The 22,502-nt window shown below is 36.6% G+C and overlaps 1 protein-coding gene across 1 annotated transcript in view; it reads right to left on the reverse strand.

Annotated features, from left to right (window-relative positions):
• Nucleotides 1-5,868: 5,868 nt before the first annotated feature.
• LOC107585882 (myomesin-1-like) overlaps nt 5,869-22,502 on the reverse strand; it is a 24,626-nt gene continuing 7,992 nt past the window's right edge. Inside the window, exons 7-33 of the mRNA XM_016273063.1 lie at nt 20,835-20,923; nt 20,188-20,223; nt 19,835-19,996; nt 19,495-19,656; nt 17,813-17,954; nt 17,542-17,741; nt 17,376-17,432; nt 16,440-16,564; nt 16,178-16,361; nt 15,332-15,506; nt 15,060-15,181; nt 12,823-13,019; nt 12,559-12,685; nt 11,556-11,731; nt 11,390-11,525; nt 10,631-10,690; nt 10,481-10,548; nt 10,250-10,375; nt 9,112-9,183; nt 8,781-8,868; nt 8,230-8,268; nt 7,989-8,094; nt 7,612-7,775; nt 7,339-7,375; nt 7,065-7,087; nt 6,758-6,813; nt 5,869-6,666 (exon numbers count right to left, since the gene is read on the reverse strand). Coding sequence (XP_016128549.1) covers nt 6,409-6,666; nt 6,758-6,813; nt 7,065-7,087; nt 7,339-7,375; nt 7,612-7,775; nt 7,989-8,094; nt 8,230-8,268; nt 8,781-8,868; nt 9,112-9,183; nt 10,250-10,375; nt 10,481-10,548; nt 10,631-10,690; nt 11,390-11,525; nt 11,556-11,731; nt 12,559-12,685; nt 12,823-13,019; nt 15,060-15,181; nt 15,332-15,506; nt 16,178-16,361; nt 16,440-16,564; nt 17,376-17,432; nt 17,542-17,741; nt 17,813-17,954; nt 19,495-19,656; nt 19,835-19,996; nt 20,188-20,223; nt 20,835-20,923 — 3,187 coding nt within the window. The 3' untranslated portion in view covers nt 5,869-6,408. The remainder of the gene's footprint in view (nt 6,667-6,757; nt 6,814-7,064; nt 7,088-7,338; nt 7,376-7,611; nt 7,776-7,988; nt 8,095-8,229; nt 8,269-8,780; nt 8,869-9,111; nt 9,184-10,249; nt 10,376-10,480; nt 10,549-10,630; nt 10,691-11,389; nt 11,526-11,555; nt 11,732-12,558; nt 12,686-12,822; nt 13,020-15,059; nt 15,182-15,331; nt 15,507-16,177; nt 16,362-16,439; nt 16,565-17,375; nt 17,433-17,541; nt 17,742-17,812; nt 17,955-19,494; nt 19,657-19,834; nt 19,997-20,187; nt 20,224-20,834; nt 20,924-22,502) is intronic.

Here is a 22,502-nt window from a genome sequence, read left to right on the forward strand (position 1 = left end):
GAAATTTTATGTACTGTAATGTAACAGGCAACCATTAGCAATCGTTTTCTGAATACGGATTCACACTTCGGGCACACCCCCTAACTAACATATTAGGCCTGGGCGATAAAACGGTATCAATATTTATCGACAGTACACCTTCTTCGATAACGATATAAAAAATGTCCGATGTAGTGCACGATATAGGCACCTGCTCTGAGTGACGCAGACAGCACACACAAACATGAACACATGCTGAATTGAGTGCTGTGCCTGCCTGTGATGAGGAGATTGTGAATAAAAAAAACTTAATATTAGTCGAATTTAAAATAAACCTTTGCATTTCAATGCAAAACTAGTACAATCAAATGTTAGGAGTGCGTCAGGGAGCGTCATCATTGGAGCACGAGATGCGGTGATGATGCTTATAAGTGACGTTGTTGCATTTGAATGTTTTGATAGTCTAGCCCACGAGCACGCGCAGTTGCTGCGTTATGCATTCAAAATATTAGAGAAATATAGAAGCTCAATGCAAAGAAGATCTTGATTAGGTTAAAACCGAAACCAAGCCATTCACACAGAACGCATAATCAGCACATTTTTAGACGGACAAATATGACTGCTGCACTCGCGTCTCACAGAAGAGATGTAGCCATGCAAAGTTAAAACAGTTTAAACTTTAAGAAAGCACGTCGCGAATTTGTGGAGGTTTATTACTTTTCACTGCGTCTCATATGTTTTTAAATGCAATCGGTGTGAATGGCGCTTCGGCTCTTTGGATTAAGCAATGCATAAATACATGATGCTGTTTTGTTCATAATTGTTTATGCAATTTACGAAATTATATTTGATTTATATGAGTTAATGTAGACATCATGCACGTTTTTTTATAGACTTATTTCCTTGTGTTTACAATTTAAATGTGCTGCATTATTTTGCTCATTGCGCTCTCCTGTGGCCTCGGGAGACAAGACAAAAGTTTCCTTAAAACCGATTTAATCTGCATATAAAACATTAGAAATGAGATATTTGTTTAATTTTTATTGTGTGCTTGACTGTTAAAACAAAAATATTTGTTGTTTGTCTCAAATTGGGTTAATTTTAAAATACAGTGGTTACATTTTTTTTTTTATTCTATTGCTCTTTGTTTTAAAAAAAAAGGTTATTAAAAAAGTCAATAATTATCGATACCGAAAGATATGAAACATTATCTCGTTGATACATTTTTTAGCTATATCACCCAGCCCTAATATATATGCACGCTAATCCAAGATGTTCAAAGGTTTGTATGTTCACCTGCTCTGTTTAACAGACAAACAAGACCTAATGCAGAATCAAATTGGTTTGTGTATCTGTGGTCTCTCCGGGAACGCCTCTAATTACAGAGGGCACGTGTATATGTAATCAGTACTGCTGTATAATGAAAATATTAGGTGTAGTACAAAAAGTTTGTAATTTGCCATGACAGCAGACCAAGTAGTAAAGGATATTGACCTTTAAGGCTGCATGACTTTTGCATAGTCATAACTAACTGTACACAAAAACTCCACTAACAGTTATTCTTAAGCTAGACTGTAATTATGAAGCACAATAAACAAGCAAAAACCTGCAAGAATTTAAGGCTACTTGGGTGGGAATATCAAAATTATTAATGTACCGTGTTGCTCACACAAAGCTGCAGGTTAAGTCCTAAAACGTGAGCAAGGAAATGAGTCAGTTAAAGGAATAGCTCACAAAAAAAACTAACATTTGCATAAAACATTTAAGATGTAGATGAGTTTGTTTCTTCATCGACACAGATTTGGGGAAATTTTGCGCTACAATGTGCAGTCAGAAGTCCAAACAGCTGATAAGAATATCACAATAATCCACAAGTATTTCACACAACTCCAGTCAATCAACTAACATCATAATGTGAAGTGAAAAGCTGCATGTCTGTAAGAAACAAATCCCATCTTTAATGCGTTTTAAAACTGTTGCTTCTGGCCAAAATACAGGTCCATAAACATTTCCTCCAGTGAAAAAGTCCATCTCATTTGGTCTGCTCACATCAACATGCATATTTGTTTAGAACTGTTTTTGAATGTAAATGCAGACCTTGATCTGTGCATATTTCTCTTTTTCAGAAAGCAATATTATGGATGGAGGATTCATATTTTAGCTGGAAGCAAAGTTTGAAGTTTTAAAAATGTCATATTAATGGATTTGTTTATTACAAACACAGATTTTCACTTTACTAAATGTTGATTGATGGACTGGAGTAGTGTGGATTATTTTGATGTTTTCATCACCTGTTTGATGCAAGTTCAAGTGATGTAATGCTACATTTCTCAAATGTACAAACAAACTCATCTACATCTTGTATGGCCTGTGGGTGAGTACATTTTCATTTCTGGGTGAACTATTCCTTTAAGTGAAAGTGACGTGACATGTGGCCAAGTATGGTGACCCATACTCGGAATTAGTGCTCTGCATTTACCCATCCAAAGTGCACACACAAACCGTGAACACACCCCCGGAGCAGTGGGCAGCCATTTTTTTTTTTTTTTTTGCTGCGGCACCTCAGACGTGGTATTGAAGATGGGAGAGAGCGCTGTACATTCACTCCCCCCACCTTCAACCCACGAGACTCAAACCCACAACCTTTGTGTTAGGAGTCCGACTCTCTAACCATTAGGCCACGACTTCCCCCAAAACCACAAACTTTGACCCTTTGACCTTGAGCAGCACAGCTTTGTCCATTTTACACCAATGGGACAGTCAAATTATGTAATGGGGAGTCATTTTGAATGAAGCATTTACTAAATAGCAGCTAACTCTTATGTTCAACCACCCGCTTTGCTTTACATTTCTTGTACTTTGCTGTGTAATGAGATGTGAGGCAACATGCCCAGCACGAAGTCTTTCACTTACATAACATAAAAAGGTGATTCAGTTCAAGTTCAGTTACAAAGGGCAAACAAGCCAGCGGAAATGAGCTGTCTTACGCATTCTCTCCTACTGTAAAAGTTATAGATTTATCTCAAAGCCAAAGCAAATTTGAAAAGTCAAAATATGCAAAATATTCAGTTCCTCAAATCTTCAGACACCCTTGAGGTTTCATTTTCATTTAGTAGTAAACAACGTGACGATTGTCAATCAGGACAGACATAAAGCATTCATGATAACAGCTACTAAGATATTTCAAATGGTCATGTTACATAACTCAAGGCTATAAAAGGTAACCCAATGCGGTTCCAAGAAAAAAGTTAACATGGTGACTTGCATTAATTGACTTCGAAATCAAAAGTGCTTTTGCTCAGTTGTAAACAAGTTCAGATAAGTTTGAGTACAGCCGTCTTTATCAGCACTAATGCTCACTAATACTGTACAGTATAAGCCTGCTATTGCTTAACAGTCATCATTGTTTGAAGCAGTTATTAAAGCAAAACAGTTTATTTGCCAGGAAAGGAAGTGATGACTGTTGTCATTTTTCTTATTAAGGAGTCGAAAATAACTATTTGAACAAAATAAAATGTTCTTTTTTAAACAGCAACCATTCATATACTAATGGTCAGTGTGCAAAACTCCTGTTGGCCAGTGCAATGACATGATAATGCTGCTGTTTAGTGAAACTGTAGCTAGTGTTTTTGATACACACAACAACAACTCAACATTCAAGTGACATTTTTAGACAAAATGTAGCATTAGCCAGCTCTAAATGAATAAATAGATAAAACAATGCCGTTATGGTTTGGTTTAAACGTCATGCAGGGTTACAGGGAATGTTCCTGTCAGAGCATCAACATTAACATTACCACTCCGGTTAACGTTAGCTCGACTAGCCAACCAGCTAAACTGACATTTACATCCCTATGCTATCAAATGTATGTTTGTGTCATTAAAATAGGTATTGTATACGTTTATATGATACGTTTGGCCAAAATGGTTACTCAGAAATGGTCTCTGTAATGTTTACCTTTCAGCTGTTGTTGTTGAGAAATTGGACGTTGTGTCGCCGTCTGCTTGTCCGCTGCTCTCTCTGCCGACGTTATTCATTCATTTCTGAACAAGTCCCGCTGACGGCAATGACTATTTACACCTCTCAGCGCCTACCGGAGCCCTCCTGGTTGTCTCGTGTATCATAACAGAGGGCAGTTTTTCGCAGGGTCACTTGTACGGTTCGTCCACCGCGAACCGGTCAGGCAGCGGCTCACACACACACAGCGGCGGCGGTTGGCCGTGACGCGACGAGACTGAGGCACTTCAAACAGAGGCCTCTCACGTGACCGCCACAGCAGAATTCCCCGAAGCACAGTCTAGAGTTCGCCGAGATAACCACCAGAACCACTTCCTTTTAGAAGTTTGTTTGTGATTGTTTTGTTCAGCTACTTGTCAGTAAATAACTGGTTTCGTTTTCTAATCCTGATTGACATGTGCTCTTACTCATACACTTGATGAATGTTCACAGTGCAGCCAGGTCCCTTACACTCCAGGTTTGGCAGGTTTACAAGTGAAACACATTTTCTGCATTGCAACAGATTACATTTATTGCATAGCACTGACTATTGGTTTTCTGATTAAGATCTGTGTCAGCTGATATCTGATATGAGCACAAAACAACAATGCCTTAACAATTGCTCGTCCTGTGTTATCTAAAGAACCTACACAGATTAAATTGCCTTGCAACAGAGCCAACTGACTTTACTATGTTTGTATGTTTACATATAAAGACACAAAATGCATTAAGCAAGATTCGGCAGACATACAACAATAAATCATAAAACTACAAATGAGATTATCCATAAATATATTTTTTTTTTTTTTCGAGAAAGGGTTTACCAAATTACATTATTGGTATAGTAACCTTTAACACACTGTTGTCTACTGTTAAATTCGATTTTTTTCCCCCCACAAAGCAGTAGATTGACACTGGAAACTACACAACCAATTTAAACTAAAATGAGACAACATCTGAGATACATTCTAATGTTCCAGTTTATGCTTAAAAATAACGCAAGACCCAAAGCTTTTTAATTCAAAAACATGTTAATATTGTTATGCCCAAGTGTCATTATTAACTGCAGTACAAAGGTACACTGCAGTTACATAAAGCAATGAGATGCATATCTTCAGTTGCTGAATGGGCTTTCCAAACTTTTTAAAACCCAATATTTAGAAATGACCATATTTTATAAGGCTTATAAAATTAGAAATACACATGGTATCACAATTTTAAGGTTAACACCTCAATATGTTTACTTTTCCTACAGTTCATACATTAGCCTGGGTTAGCAATTCACACTGTATAGTTTTGAAGCCAGAATGGCAGCAGGGCTTCTTAACCTCCCTCCTCAAATTTAAAATTACAAATGTGACCCTGGACCACAAAACCAGTCTTAAGTCGCACGATTATATTTGTAGCAATAGCCAAAAACACACTGTATGGGTCAAAATTATAGTTTATTTATTTTATGCCAAAAACCATTATGATATTAAGAAAGGATCATTTTCCATGAAATATTTTGTAAATTTCCTACCGTAAATATATTAAAACTTAATTTGATTAGTAATATGCATTGCTAGGGCTTCACTTGGCCAACTTTAAAGGCAGTTTTCTCAGTATTTAGATTTTTTTGCACCCTCAGATTCCAGATCTTCTAATAGCTGTATCTCGGCCAAACATTGCCATATCCTAACAAACCATACATCAATGGAAAGCTTATTTATTATTTTTTCGAAAAATTGACCCTTATGACTGGTTTCGTGGTCAAGGGTCACAAATGTGAAACACTGCTTAACGCATTAGAGTATTCTTAACTCAGAATTAAAAAGATGTTAAAGGGATATTTCACCTCAAAATTACAATTCTGTCATCATATACTAATTCTCAAGTTGTTCCATACCTCTATGAGTTTTTTTTCTTCTGTGAGCCAAGAAAACATTTATTTTGAAGAATGTTGATAACCAGATTCAGCACCAGTCCATACAAACTATGGGGTGGGGAGCATTTGCATTTCTAGAGAGGGGGCACAAGGACCAAAGTGGCTGGGACAGGCCTCCTCATGGCACGCACACTGTTTGTAACCAAACAGTCGACGGTAGCCACTGGCATTGACAGTATTAAAAAAAATACTATGGAAGTCAATGGCTACCGTCAACTGGTTACCAACATTCTTCAAAATGTTTTCTTCAAACAGCTTGAAGGTGATTAAATCATGACAGAATTTAAATTTTTGGATGAACTATCCCTTTAAACCCTGGGTTAAGTATAGTGTGAACAGCCTAGAAGCTAATATCGCTCACATTGGGAAAATTATGTTTATTTAAAATGTTTCTTTAAGGGAAAACCGTACAATCTTGCACTGTGGGTGGGCATGCTTTGAATTAAAATGCTTTGGAAGGTATACTGGTCATATGTTAACCCCCTCTCTCCCTCTGTGCGTGTCTTTACTCCTTCTCCGCTTCAACCTCTGGGATGTAGACACTGACGGTAAACTCTGCCGCCTCTGTGCCATACTTGTTCTTCACCAGCAGGGCGTATTTGCCCGAGTCGACGGTTGTAACAGCAGCGATGGTGATGCTGGCAAACTTGCCGTGCTCAAACTTCAGCGTGTGGTGATTGTCAGACAACAGCGGTTTATCATTCTTCACCCAGCCGACCTCAGGAACAGGATCACCCCATACGTTGCCAGTGAGGTTGAGAGACTTAAAAGGGTGAAGAGGGATAAAATGTCAGACCACATTATCAATAAACTCTTTACAAAATATGATGCACATATACGATTGATTGTATTACCTTGCCCTCCTGAATGGTGACTACATCGGGCAGGCCGCCCACCACACGAGCACGGTCTACAGATACACAAACCATTTAATAAGCTGCAGCTTCAAGAAGTTTTAATATGCGATGAACCAAATCAATATCTGTTCTCTCTAAAGAAATGAGTCTGAAATGTTTGTTCAGGCATATTAATTTCATCTACTGAACACAGAATAATAATTCTGCAACTGAAACCTTCAAATTGGATTGCTTTTATGCCATGACAATGTGAATATGTACACACTGTCAGAGCACAATAATAACAGCAAAGACAATCACTTACTTCTCTCTGCTATGGCCGCCGCCCTGAGGAAGGAAAGACAGATAAACACTCTGTTATTTAGGTCTTTAAATAGTGACTCCAAAGGTGATGCATGCTTCTCACACTCTTCAATATCAGGAAATGCTTCACTGCAAGCCTACTGTGACATACTCATGGGGGGGGGTCTATTTTAGGATTATTCTGACAGCTTATTCAAGGAGGTCTTGACCATAGAAAAGTAGATGTGTCATTGTCACATTAATAGGATATGAAGTTTTCATTAGTTTAAACTTACTTCAGCCTCTTGAATTCTTCAAATGCTTCCTCCCATACTATGTAATGGAATGATAGGGGGATAAATAATTAAAAAAGAAAAATATAAAAGGTAATACCAGGTATGTATATGGAATTATATATATATATATATATATATATTAAAATAAAACATTTATATTATAAAAACAAATAAACACAATAAACACAGTAAACTTTAACAAAAGTTCACAATATCTCTAATGAATGCAGAAGTACTGCAAGGTCGATTTTGTTGGAACACCTGAGCTCTTACCTTGTCCTGACAGGTCAAGAACTCTCTTGAAGCTGCCTTTGCCATCGAAGATATCAATGGCATATTTGCCCTTATCTTTCTCGGTGGGCTCATTAATTTTGAGCCACAGCTGTTCTCCGGTAACTCCACACTGCACTCTGTCTGAATGGGAGATCTTTGATTCTCTGGAAACAGTTAGAAACAAAGGGGCAACACACAAGGTCATTGGCCATGGTGATACGGTACAGTGAGCAAACAAATTGGCAAAACTTTGGATTGGATTAGTTTTGGGAAGAAATTTAGTTTGAAACTGTTTCAGTGTGGCTAATGTGACACTGAAGTCACATTAAAACAGCCCACACACACTGGTAGATCGAGAAGGGCGCCATGATGCCTACTTGTGAAGCCAGCCAACACGGAGATCTTCAATATAGTGCACAACGAATGAGTAGAGAATAATTCCGTGTTCTGTGCTCATAACCTTGAGCTCGGTTGAAGAATTGGCTACAAGAACAGAGAAAGAAATGCATGAAAATCACATGACATGCACTGATCAGATTCGAGTTCATGAGAGCATCATGTTACTGTACATTCAATAACGCTTCACGAGTGGTGAAGGACTGATGGCATGACACTCACCAATAACTCTAAATACTTCATTCAGCACTGCTTGATAACCTGTTAGGAAAAAATAGATAATAAATCACATTCAAATAGCCTATGGATAAAAAAAAAAGACAACAATTAAATATGCATTTACTGATAGGTGATAGGTGAGTTGTTTTTAAATCGGAATTTAATGACAAAAATTCAAAGAATAAAAATAATATATATAATTTTTCAACATGATGCCTAAATTGCATATTAAATATGTATGTGATTGTGTGTGTTACAAATTTCTATAATTAATAATTAAATATAAGATAATAAGTCTCATAAATAAGTTCTTTAAATAAGTCTTCATATAGAGCGAAACAAGCAAAATAAAGGTGTAATTTTTTCCGGTTTTGTTTCTGTGCTGGACTAATGAAATTCTGTTTGAATTGCAAATCAGTAAATTCCACAACCTGTCATTCCAATTCAAATTCCAATTCAACATCCTGTGAGATGCAAATTCCATCTCAACTGAAAGGATGCCAATCCTTAAATTCAGAATTTTGATCAGGCCCCTTTGACAACGTGGCTCCTACCTGCATCTGTCAGGTTCAGCAAAGTTTTGTCCTTTCCTCTTTCATCTTTCAGTTTAACCTCATATACTCCAGCATCTTTCTTTGAAATCTGTTGGGGAATTGTGGGAACAGTGAGGCATAGACACTTGACACTAGTTTTTATCAATACGAATCAGAAGTTAAAACATTTTTTGAACAACATTTAAATAAACGAAACAGGAAAGACCGAAAAGCCAAGCTTTTCTCCTGCGGAGGATGCTGCAGGCCAACAGAGTAAGAGAGAAAAAGACAGCACCATCACAAATAACAACATATTGACACTGATGGCAACTTATAAATCAAAGCTCCAGACTTTTGGCTTGCTTGGACTTTCTTCGGTTGCAGGTTTCTTTTTCCATTGTGCCTTTTCGCTCTTAATAACAAGCTGTGAATCAAACAAACATTGCAGTTAATGCCAGCGACCCCTACTGGAGTGGCAAGGGAGTTTGCCCCTCTTCTGCAGCATGCATTAAATCCAGCCCTCTCTCAGTCCAACTGGACTGGCACCTTATTGGTAGTTGAATTCAGACAAACTAAGATGGCTTTCAATATTTATAACCCATTAATATTACAAAATGGAGGTCAGATTGCACATAATATGATCATTTGCATTACTTTACAAAGCTGCCATCCAAATCTGATTGAATTCAGGAAATGGCTTCCTTTAAAAACCAAGGTTCACACACGGAAGATCCATATATTTTTGATATATGGACATAAATGTTGATAAATGTTATAATAATTGAATAGGTTTTGCATCCTGTCCGTTCAAAGTAGAGGGCATGATAAACATGATAGAATCCAACATAGGTGCATATGCAATTACATATTTCTTCAAGGGCTATTTTACTTCAATAATGTAATTGTATTACTAATAATGCTGTATCCTTCATTTCATTAACATTAACCATCACTACATTGCTACGTTAACTATTGCCAAGACTTTTTGAACGTTGCATTACGTAAAAAGTAGCTTAAAACAAGCTTAAGCCTAAGTAGCTATTTTTCCAACGAAGGTGATGTCGGACGAAAATGAAAGGCATTTTAGAGGCAGAGCGAGTTATTAAATATGGATAAAAGATTACAAAGAGCATTTTTCATTGAAAAATATGGATGGATCATGCACAATAAGACCAGGAGAATGTATTAAGAAAGGACATTTTCATTTCATGCTGATTTTAAACACGGTTACTTTTCAGGGAGGCTTTTGAAATAACTTATATCTTCTTAAGTCTAAAGGAACAAAGAAAAGAAACATATTCTTCAGTACTATGCAAATATCTCATCATTTATGAGTCCGTGTGTCAGAGAGGAGAGTGGCTTTTTGTGTAGCAAAGCCTGTAGCATATGTATAATACTGCATTCAGCAAAAATGCATTCGTTTTAATAACCATACAGATGCTGGAATCCCAGCTCGAACACAGCCTTATCATTGCCCAACCAAGTCTGACCTTGCCAATGTCAAAGATCAACACTTCATCAGATTTTCCGATCTTCTTAGCATCCTCATCATCCTCTTCAATCTCAATTCCATCCTTAAACCAGGCAATCTCAGTGCCAGGTTTGATGTTTCCAACCTATAGCAGAAGAAAGATGGAAAAAGGGATTTTAACAAGTATCTTTTCAGCCTGAGGCATTGACAGATGGTTTCATGTTCCCATCTTTGATTCCTAGAGCCTTACCTTGCATTTCAGATGCACATCACATTCTGGAGTGACCTCGAAACTGAGATACTCCACAAAGTGAGGGCCTGTGTGTGGGAGAATATTTTTAGACATTCAACAACTAAAATATGATTTAACACAAACAAATACAGTGTAAAGACAGAGTACCTTGCCTTCTGACCCACTCTGCTCTCTCAAACTCAGATTTCTTCTGAAGCTCAGCAAACTCTGTAAAACAACATTATTTAAAATAGAAGGAAATGATCAAAGCGTGCAGAATACAGCTTATTTTGAGTTTTGAATTCTGTTTAGAGTCCATTCATAAGCATTGCCCAGAGCTAGATCACAAAACACATTTCTTGTCACCCCACCTGTCTAGTTCATTTGGATTTGGAGTTATAAACGGTACTCTTCTGCCCTCTAAAGGACATACTGATATAAAACTCTGTTAGGCTGCTGTACTAGTGAGATGTACTAATGGTTCACTGGTTTGAATAATGGGTTGAACACAAATATATGGTGGGCTTCAAATCTGGGATTCAAAATCCAATTTAAAATTATTTAATAACAAACAAAGTTATGATGTAAAAGAAATGAGAAATACGTTAAGACTGTTTCTATGTCACTAATTATTCACTCAAATTGTTATGCTTTTAATGATAATAATAATAATAATTATTATTATTATTATTTACTCAAAATGTTACGAGTGAAAAATTACAGAGTGACCGAAAAATTATGATTTTATTTATTTAAAAACGAATTATGATTTATGAAATAGAAGCATTTTAACTAATGGTTTCAGACTTCTGAACACCTCTGAATTTAAAAATATAAACATTTTAATTTATATATATTAGTGTGCACCATTAAGCTGTAGGAATATTAAAGTGACTAAAAAATAAACAAATTAAAATATGACCTCACCTTCTCCGATAAGCACTAAGCTGGTGCGACCAGTTGCTTTGCCATCAATGAGGTTGAATGTGAAGGTTCCTTCATCAGTAACCTCCAGTAAGTCCATGAACATCTCAATAATGCCAGTGGTTTTGTTAAAGTTCATTGTGTACTTAAAAAAAATCTAATTTATTACCTTCATGTAAGTATTTTTTGTGGATCTCTCTTGGACACATCTCCATCTGCCATTCTCTTCCTTATAGTCCACATAATATCCAGTCACAGCACTGCGGCCATTGAATGTAGGTGGTTCCCACAGAAGCACCATAGAGTCTTTACGCACCTCCTGGACACGGAGGCCAAGAGGAGGGCCTGGGTTTGTTAAAAAAGTCAAATGCACACAGAGAAACACCTGTGTAAACCGCAGGTAAAATGGACAAAAAACCTGTGATTATTGCTGACTAAATTGAACCCAAGTCCCTTCAGTGGCAAATCAACACCAGTTAATAGGCAGTATAGCATCTTTCAGTCCTAAGAATGTTAAAAGATTTGAACATTTTTAAAATAAGAAAAAACAAGCATTAAAATAAGCACAAATAAATAAATACATTACTGTAATTAACTAATAAATCATATATTTTTTTCAAGATAAAGTTCAAAGTTTTTTTGTTTTTTGGAACAGGCATTCCCACAGTCTTGAAAAACATGGATGTATGAGGCAAATTTTAAAAGTCTGATTTCTAAAGCAGGCAAAATTAATAAAATCTTGGTAATTTGGATAAAACGCCATTGTCATTTGTATAATTAACTTTTTTTCCAGTTATGCCAAACAAAACAAAAAAAACAGTTAAAAATTATCCTTCTTATTCCTTTTTTATTTCTTAATCCAAATTTATTAAATAATGAACAGCTGGAAAAGTCATTGGACCTTGAATACTGGTGTGGATAAAAAGGGGCCTTAGAGTCAAAAACTTAGCAACCACTGTTATAGAGTAACCAAGCTCAAAAAGGCAATTTACACTCCTGTAGCTCATATATCATATTGAGCATTATGATTTCTTCTTCTTGATGTCTTCTTGATCATTTTCCTATGAGTGGGTCTGTCTCCTCCCCATTATAATCTCTCCCATATACTGATTTAAACAAGGATGAACGTCTCTAAAAATCTCATTGCCTGACATAAATGCTGACTGGTTTACCTGGAACAGCCACAGTCCACTCCTTGCACTCCAAGGGGACAGTGGGTATGGAGGATTCACTAATACCAGCCTGATTGACTGCACGCACCTGGAACTGGTAGAATACGTTTTCCTTCAGGTCTGTCACCTAAGTCAATGAGACAGTTATTCAGATCAGTCTTCAGCACCATGCTCATTGTGAATGTGAACAAAAGCTTTTCATTTTATAAAACTAAATAAATCCACAAATCGTCATAAATCCAGCATTGTGATATTATGACCTACTTTATAAGATGTGCCAGTGACTGCCTGGAGGTTAATTTCATGCCACTTGCTTGTGACTCCATCCTTCACCGTTCTGTAGTCCAGGTAGTAACCTTTGATGTCAGCTCCACCAGTCTTAGCAGGGGCTTGCCAGCCCAGCACCATGTAGTCACGGACCCTCTCCTGCAGGGTCACACCGGTGGGAGGGCTTGGGACGGCTGCAGAAAGAGAAGTCTTAGTTTAGCCCAACAAAACATTCAAACATTGGCTGTTTTAAATGTTACCCAAACAAAGAATTAATGCATATTCTCTTCTTGAAAGAGCACAAGATCTGTTGTGTATCTTCACAGTGGGACATCAGCATATCAAAGTCTGATGACCTGAAATTTAGCGGTTATGTGTTCGTAATAATAAATAATAATAATAAAATTATAATTTTAGAATATTTTCATGCTGTTCAGACTCTGCATACAAACAGTCAGTAAGCATGCAGCACTTGTTATATAACAAAAATCCTGTTATATATGCTGTCTAGGTGAAATTTAACCACAAAAATAGTAGAAAATAGAATATATTTTGCATTATTAAAATGAAGACTATTAGAAAAGTTTTCTTCATTTTGTGACATTTTCAAGAAAACCAATTCTGTTCTACAGGTTTTTTTTTTTAATTGTGATACAAAAATATATAAAAGTAAGCTACTGAAATCTAAATGTAATTCTCTTAACTGGAGTACAAAAATATTATTTTTTTTGAATATATTTTATTTTGTGTGCTTTTCATAATTGAAATAAAGTAGTAATATAGTGAATGAATGGGGAAAATGTAATTATATATATATAAACTACTGCAAAATGATCCGTTTCTCTGGATTAATTATTTCTAGGAATGTATTTGAATAATATGAATATTTTTGTTTTATTCTATAAACTACTGATAACATTTCTTCAAATAAAAAATATTGTCCTTTAGAGCAGAAAATTACAATTTTGTAAAATGACAATTGTGACCAAGATTCATCCACCTGTCCATGACACAATGATACACAGATTTGTCACAGTCTGAACAGGTCTATACTCACTGTGCTCAGAACGAAGGATGACCTTTGCTCAGCTTGTTCTACCACCCATCCTGCTCATGCATAGGTTTGCATTACACACCCTGCAGTTATTCAGCAAACAGACACACAGCACAGACACACCTGCATGACAACACAGAGGCACACTGTCTGATTTTCAGTCAACGTGCATTTTGCTGTCTGGGATAGTTAACGAGATACCCCTATTGTCTCTTTCACATGGTTGCTTTGTTAATCTTAGTACCTGGATGTTTGAGTCATGCATGATACACTCAGGTAATGACTGCGTGTTTCTAAGGGAATTAAAGGAGTTCTGATAGCAGGGCAGGGCACGCAGAGGCAGGACTTGCTTTAATAATATGTTCATGCAGCATGCAGGCTTTGTATTTTTAGCTTGGTTGTATGCAAAGTTTGAATAGCACAGGCATTATATACAGTATAATGGTGAATTTTCAATGGCAATGAAAGCTAAGTGAGAGGGTGATGCTAATTTAGAGGAATATGGAATATGGATTGTACTAGTCAAGGACAGTATGGTTCTAAGTGCTGGCATACATCAGGGAAAGAATGAATCACAGATATGAAATGCCTTTTTAATGGTTTCGTTCCCAAAGCTACAATAGACAACATGAAATCTACACACTGGATGCCTTACACACATGGTTCAAATTAAAGGGAAAGTTGACCCAAAAATGGCAATTCTGTCATCATTTACTCACCATCAGGTTGTTCCAAACCTGTATGAGTTTCTGTCTTCTGTTGAAAACAAAAGATATTTTGAAGAATGTTGGTAACCAAACAGTTCAAATGAAATGGATAAAAAATACTATGGAAGTCAATGGCTACGGTCCACTGTTTGTTCACCAACATTCTTCAAAATATCTTCCTTTTGTGTTTAAACTAATACAGGTTTGGAACAAGTAGACAGTGAGTAAATGTTGACAGAACTTTTATTTTTGGGTGAACTATCCCTTTCATTTGAACAAAAGCTACAGTTCAGAAAAATATTGAGAAAAAAAAAAAGAATATGATGACTATTGTAACAGTTTTGTGATGAACGCTTAATTAAGTATGTAAATTACAGGCCATGCTACTTGTTAAGTTATACCTGTTCAGTCTCTATATGGGGTCCTTGGCATGAAAAAGTTTCAAGACTTCTGCTGTAGACAGCAATACTCACCAATGCTTGCTTGTACAATGCAGGCCTCAGATTCGGCGCTGCTTCCACTGTATCCTGCAGCGTTCACAGCCTTCACCCTAAACACACATTTGTCCGTAGTGTTCAGCCCGTGGCACACAAACCTGCACACCAAAACACAAGTTATGACCAGTTACATAATAATAGCTTGGTATAAATATCTATATAAACTGCTTTATTGTAATTCATTAGAAAAATATCTGTAGTTTTAATAACAATGCAGTTTTCTATCTCAGGTCACCTGATTGACATACCTAGTGCCTTTGACTGGCTTGTTGTTGCAGGGAACCCAAACACCATTGCCACTGACGCTGACCTCGATGTAATAGCCCACCAGATTCTTAACCTCCTTAGATGCCCCCCAGCACACAACTACAGACGTGTCAGTGTTTCTGATGGGAATAACAGGCCCTGGGACAGAGGGCAGGTCTAAAAACAACAACAACCATAAAAAACATTATATAAAATAAAAGACAAAGAATGGGGTTCATATAATTTCCAGGCAAGCCATACTCACACTTACATTTACAAGATCATGCCTATCATGAAAAACGTTTTTGTTATTTTAAACGAAACATTTCTCTAGACATATACTACCGTTTAAAATGGCAAAGCTGAATTTTTTAGCAGCCATTACTCCTGTCTTCAGTGTCACATGGTCCTTCAGAAAACATTCTAATATGCTGATTTGGTGCTCAAAAAACATTTCTTATTATTATCAATGTTGAAAACAGTTGTGCTGCTTAATATTTTTGTGGAAACAAAGATACATGTTTTTCAAGATACTTTGATGAATAGGAATTTTGAGAGAAATAGAAAAATCTTTTGTAACATGATAAATGTCTCTACGGTCACTTTTGATCAATTTAATGTGTCCGTGCTGGAATGAAAGTATTAATAAAATATTACTGACCCCAAACTTTTAAATGGTACTTTTCTGAACTGATACTGCTAGTCTCATCCCAAATTCATGCCACGTAGGATTAGAACCCCATTTGAGGCACTTGTCATAGCAGTCTCGGAACATACTCTCTATCATGCAAATCAGAATATGCATCACTAACCCGTTTTCTTTTTTTGTGTCAAGTGCTAATACTCACCCAATCGGTCTCCCACAGTAGTCGCCCCAGTTTCTTCTGATGGCTCTCCAACTCCAGCAGAGTTGCAGCTACGGACACGGAAGCTGTAGGATTTGCCCTCAGCAAGGTCGAACAGGGCAAAGCGGGGGGACTTCACTGGCATCCCAGTATTCACCCTCTGCCATGTATCTGTACCCACCAAGCACTGGGAAAACATTTGATAGTCAAAAAAACTCAATTCAAGGTAAAAATCAAATACTTTATATCGTACATTCTGCATCACCTTCTCCACATAATACATGACACCCTCATGTCCTCTCTGGATGGGTGGCTTCCAGCTCAGTACCACGTAACTCTTAGTAGCCTCAGTGACAGCCAGGTCAGTAGATGGACCAGGAACCACCCCCACTGAAAGAGACAAGAGAAATAATGCTGCAGTGACCTCCACACATTATTTCCCCTCTCTTTTTACATTTTGATTGTCTTTGCCGTCATCTAACACTTAACTTCAAGTCTATCTTTAGTTAATAATACTGTTAAATGCAAGAAAATCTATAAATGAATATCCATTTTTATAACATCCATTGTAATGCTGCAATGCCTAGATGTACTTGAGGAATTTAAAACAACTGATTTGAATTGTCTGTATTTTATTTAATTAATTCAAAAGTTTGAGGTCAGTAGGATTTAAAAAAAATAAGATAAAATAAAATAAAAAATAAATTAATACTTTTATTCAAGGACTCATTAAACTGGCGGTAAAGATATTAAAAGTGTTACAAACGATTTCCATTTCAAATAAATACTGTTCTTTTGAACAAATAATCCTGTTTTTAATAATTCTGAAAAAAAAATCTAAGTTTTGACAGAAATATTAAATATTACAACTGTGATAATAATAAGAAATGTTTCTTGAGCACCAAATCAGCATATTAGAATGATTTTTCTGAAGGATCATGTGACACTGAATACTGGAGTAATGATGCTGAAAATTCAGCCTTGTCATTACAGGAATGAACTGCATTTTAAATATATTCAAATGGAAAAGTTATTTTAAATTTTAAAAACCTGTTTTACTGCATTAATGCAGCTATATAAATGCAGCTTTGTTGAGCATAAGACACTTCTTTTAAAAACTTAATTAAATAACAAAAATATCTTACAAACCCCAAACTTTTGAACAGTAGTGTACTATTATCAAGTTAGTGTATTATTTTACCTGTGGGGTCTTCCTCAGTGAATTTGATCATTCCAGTCCATGGAGCCGAGGGACCAGCTGTGAAAAAAAAACAAAAAAACATACATATTCTCATAAGCAAACCTGATTGGCTTTGTTCTTCAGTTTTAATTCTTTGTTCTTTAGTCTTTATTCATATATCCTTCACCTCTAAGGCGGGCACGGTCTGATGGATCCATGGCAACTACAGGGTCAGAGGCCCGGGATGGGCAGCTCACACCAGAATTGTTGAGGGCTCGGACCCTAAAGGTGTAGGAGCGGCCCTCAATAAGCCCAGTGACAGGAAAACGGGCATACTTCACTGGAGTGTCATTACACTGGGTCCAATGATGAGTGCCCACCTCCAACCTGTACAGAAATATTTAAATGAGGAGCACTGATGTGAGCTCTATGGTCTCATTGCTGATGGAATGACTCACCTGTCAATAAGGTAGCCAATGATGGAACTGCTGCCCTCCACTGCTGGCTGCTTCCAGGTAACAACCACATAGTCTTTATTAGCGTCATGACAACGCACATCAAGCGGAGCAACAGGAACCCCCTCCTCCTCCACATCAGCATCTGATACACACAAATCAGCTTGATTTGCACCCTGCTGTCACATCTAATTATGGCAAAGTAAGATACACGACAGCGCCTCCACTCTGTGAACACAGCTAGCTAATTTCAGCTCTCTCTTAACTTAGGAAGTGTTTTAATGATCTCATCATGTAAGCCTCAAGGGTTTATAAGATGATGTCAAAAACAAATACTTTCTAAAACCATTTATTTTGTACCATTCACGAGCCAACAACAAGCCTAAAATCAAATAAAATGGATAAAATTTGATTTGAACAAACTGAGACAGACTAAATCCAGAAGAACTGTTGCAGGGTCTCTAAGATGCTTCAAGAAACCTATACCTGCAAAGCTACAGTACTGTTAAAAGTTTTAGGCACTTGTGTAAAAATGCTGTAAAATGAGGATGCTGTCAAAAATAATGTAATTAATAGATTTTCTTTATCAATTAACTTCTATTAACTAAATTAAATCAACATTTGGTGTGACCATCTTTTGCATTTAAAGCATCTTTTGCCCTAGGTGCACTTGCGCACAGTTTTTCAGGTAGCTTTGCAGGTAGGTTTCTTTTCTTGAAGCATCTTGGAGTCATTGCCACAGTTCTTCTGGATTTAGTCTGTCTCAGTTTGTTCAGTTTCTTCATGTCATTCTAGACAGACTGGATGATGATGATGAAATCAGATCTCTGTGTGGAGCACTGGCTGTTGTTGTCCAACAAAAATCTCACTGGATTATTACAATTAACGACAAAATGAAAGTTTCTAAATGTAAACTGATATTTCCTACTGACACACTACAGCAAAAGATAGAAATAACTGACTTAAAAAAAAATTTTAGCTGGTGAAAATACTAGTGTTCTAATCATTTTGGCCACCACTGTATATAAATGTCTTCCTTTCGTAGCAGAAAAAAAAAGATAATAAGTAAAACAGCATCAGCAGTTTCCATTCACTTTCATTGTATGAAACAGATGCAATGAAACGGACACTGAGACTCCGTCACTAACATTCTAAATAGCATCTCCTTTTGTGTTTCAACAAAAAAAAATCAGTCATTCAGGTCTGGAATGACATGACAGTGAGTCTGACAACAGCCAGTGCTCCACACAGAGATCTGATCTCCTCAATTTGTTGCTCAAGAAACATTTCATATCATTATTATTATTCTTTTTGTTAAAACCAGGATACTTTTTTCAGGATTCTTTGATATATAAAGCACAAAAACAGCATTTATTTGAAATAGAAATCTTTTTAATTGTCTTTAATGTCACTTTTGATCAATTTAATGTGACCTTGCTAAATAAACGTATTAATTTCTTTTTTTTAAAAGTTACTGACCCCAAACTTTTAAATGGTAGTGTAACTTGTACTTCACACTGGCTGCCTTTAGTGCCATCAACCAAAGATAGAAGCAGCATTCCCAGAGAGAAACCTAATACATGTGGTAACTCTTAAAGATACAGTGCACACAGCTTGTGCAAGGACAATAAGACATTTCCTTTCAACTTATGAGTACTCTGCACAAGCATACAGACAGGTCTCACCTCTGACAAACACATAGGCAGAGTGGGTGTCGAAGCCTGACTTGGTGTTGACACGCAGAGTGTAGAGACCCTCATCTTCTTTGTTCAGATGCACAAGTGTCAAAGTGGCTTGCTCACCACTCCAATGCATGTGCACCCACTTAGAAGCTGACAAGGTGACACCTGATAAAGAAAAGGAATCATTATAGACTGTAAACTGCACTTTAATTAATAGCTCCTGCATATAAAGAGCACATAGGAGGACAATAGTTAGGAGATGGTGACTTATGCTTCAGTAAATTTGCAAGTAACTTTTTAAAATGCACAGTAAATGCATGGTGCACTTAGCATTCATACTTACCATTTCTGTACCACACTATCTCTGGCTGGTAGCGCTTCACAGTGGGGTAGACAATGACTGTACAGCCCAAACTCATGGTCTCTCCCTCACGGCCAAAAGAAACGTCAAACTTGTCAATGATGGTAGTGTTGAAGGTCACACCATATTCAGGGCTGAAACCATCTGAGCGAATATGAATAGACACAGCTTAAAGGTCAAATGATTTATATTATGCACATTCAAATGAAAACAAAACTGTTATAAATGAGGTGTAGAATTGTAGAAGACCAAAACATTACATTTGTACTTATATAAACACTTTTTTGAGTACAGATGTGATCATAAAAGAGAATTATATGGTATAGGAAACTTACGGGGCCTTTCAGTCACTTCTTCTCCTTCTTTGAATCCTTTAGAATGAAAATGCAAATGAACATTTTAGTGCATTCTAAGTGAAAAATGTATAATGAATCTGCATAACTGCATGGTGCATTGCAAACAGAACCAACTGCTTCTCTTTAAATATTCTGGTTGACCTTGATGTACATGATTGATACACCAAACAATATTAAATAATAAAGGCCCAGTTAAGATATTTCATAGCATTAGCCTGTGCAGAGGCAGTGGAAAGAATAGCACAAGGCAAACTGAGGTGCTGTAAAAGCCTTAAAATAGAACGTCAAGAGGACAGCAGCTGTAAACCAGAGCAGAGTGACTTACACACAAGTATAAGCACAGATTCTACATTTAGTAGAATATGAGCACAACTTACGCCTGTGCTGCAGATGACCCCTTAATTATGTCCTTCATTAATTAAAAATATATATAATTTTTTTTAATAATTCAGGTTAATAAAATATGTTCAATCCAATCTTCATGATTTGCTTCTTATTTTTTGAAGGCCAGATCTGAGCCATCAATAAACAACAGTTTGATTTTGAGCACATTATTATTTTTTTGCAAACATTATTCAAAAATGATTCAAGATTTGAAATGCATTTGAAAAAAGTTAAATACTCACTTTTAATAATGACAGGGGCAAACGCAGAACTTTCTCCCTTCACGTTAAGTGCAGAGATTCGGTACTCAGCAGTGTCGCTAAAATTACAACTGCAACCCACAAGAATAATTTTAATTTAATTTCAATATAATATACAGTAGTTATATAATATATAATTTTAAGAGAATCAAAAATAACAGTCATGCCTTTAATGTTGATCTTTTCCATGCATCTGATATTACTAAGAAATGAAATCATCCCACGCATTTAGTGCAATATAATAAAGAATCACAAACTAACTTTCGCAAACATTATTAAACAAATAAAAACTTTCTTTACTTCTTGATTTCCAGAGAATGCATGTTGTATTGGCTCTCTGTGAAGTACTTCTCAGGGTGAGACTTAGCATCAATTAAAACATTGTTTTTGTACCTGAAAAGTTATGGAAACAGAACAGAATTAAATTAAACCTGGGTTTAATGATTATTTCTATCCAGTACTGCTGGAATTGAAGTGTTTCTGACCAGGCCACGCGGGGTTTGGGCCATCCAGCCACCGTGCAGTGCAGCGTCACACTCTTCCCCTCCCACACGGTCTGGCCACGTGGTTTCAGAATGAACTCCGGGGGGTGAGTCAAACTGTCTGGATTCATCTTCTTTTGGAATTCTACTTTCTCATGCACCTTGTGTAAAAAACAACATAAATTAGGACTAAGATAAAACAATCATACAAATACTGACACTGCTGGTATAGTTAGTCTGACTAACTTCTTCTACAATAAGCCTCAATATACAGTTTCGGGATACAAAAAGTTGCATCAAACTTTTTTAACAGTTAAAGGCACAATGTTTTATATAAGCATCTCGTTAAACATTTTAGGTCAAACCTTCCTGCTCAGAGCCATGCGCTCAGCAGACTCTCTCAAACTGGTCTCTCTGGACTTCTTCACAGTTCTCATCTTGAAGTCGGTCTCCCTGGAGAACAGATTCCTCATGACGACATACCCCATACCCTCCTCCTTCACCTCCTCCTGAGTCTCCATCAGATCCTGGGTAGCCAAATGACTAATGGAAAAGATTAAGTTAATGAGCAGCCTGACCCAATACTGACTAATACTGTTTGACATATGAGATCCATATTAGTCTAGACGTACACTTTTTAATTAGTCAGCAAAGGGACGTAAGATCAACTCCTGACTTAACTTTAAAAAAAAAAAAAGGTCTAATGAGTTTCATAGACATGAAGGATAGACGATGCCAGAATTTTCAGTCAGGTATAATATAGTCAACTGAAACTAAAAAATTATTTAAAAAAACAAAAAAAAACACAAAATTATTAAAACTTGCAAACCATGCAATCACCTGCTTCTGAAGACTGGCACGACGTATCCAATGATCTCGTCTTCTTTGTCCACAGCCAGGTACGAGCGCTTTTCTTTCTTAGAAAGAGTGCTCAGTTTCTTCTCCTTCTTTGAGATCTTGTGCCTAAATGACAGTGAACATCAACAACACCAATAAACACACAGTTGGATTATATGGCAAAATGCATCAAAGATTTTGTATATGGCTGAAAACACTATATTCCATTATAAAATGTCAGTTGCATTTATTTCTTTCCTAAAATCCTCCTAACACTAATGGAACAAAAGGTTCAATATTTCAGCAGGGTTAATGGAATAGGATGGAATAG

Source organism: Sinocyclocheilus grahami, unplaced genomic scaffold (assembly GCF_001515645.1).
Source record: "Sinocyclocheilus grahami isolate Dianchi unplaced genomic scaffold, SAMN03320097.WGS_v1.1 scaffold5.1, whole genome shotgun sequence".
NCBI lineage: Eukaryota > Metazoa > Chordata > Actinopteri > Cypriniformes > Cyprinidae > Sinocyclocheilus > Sinocyclocheilus grahami.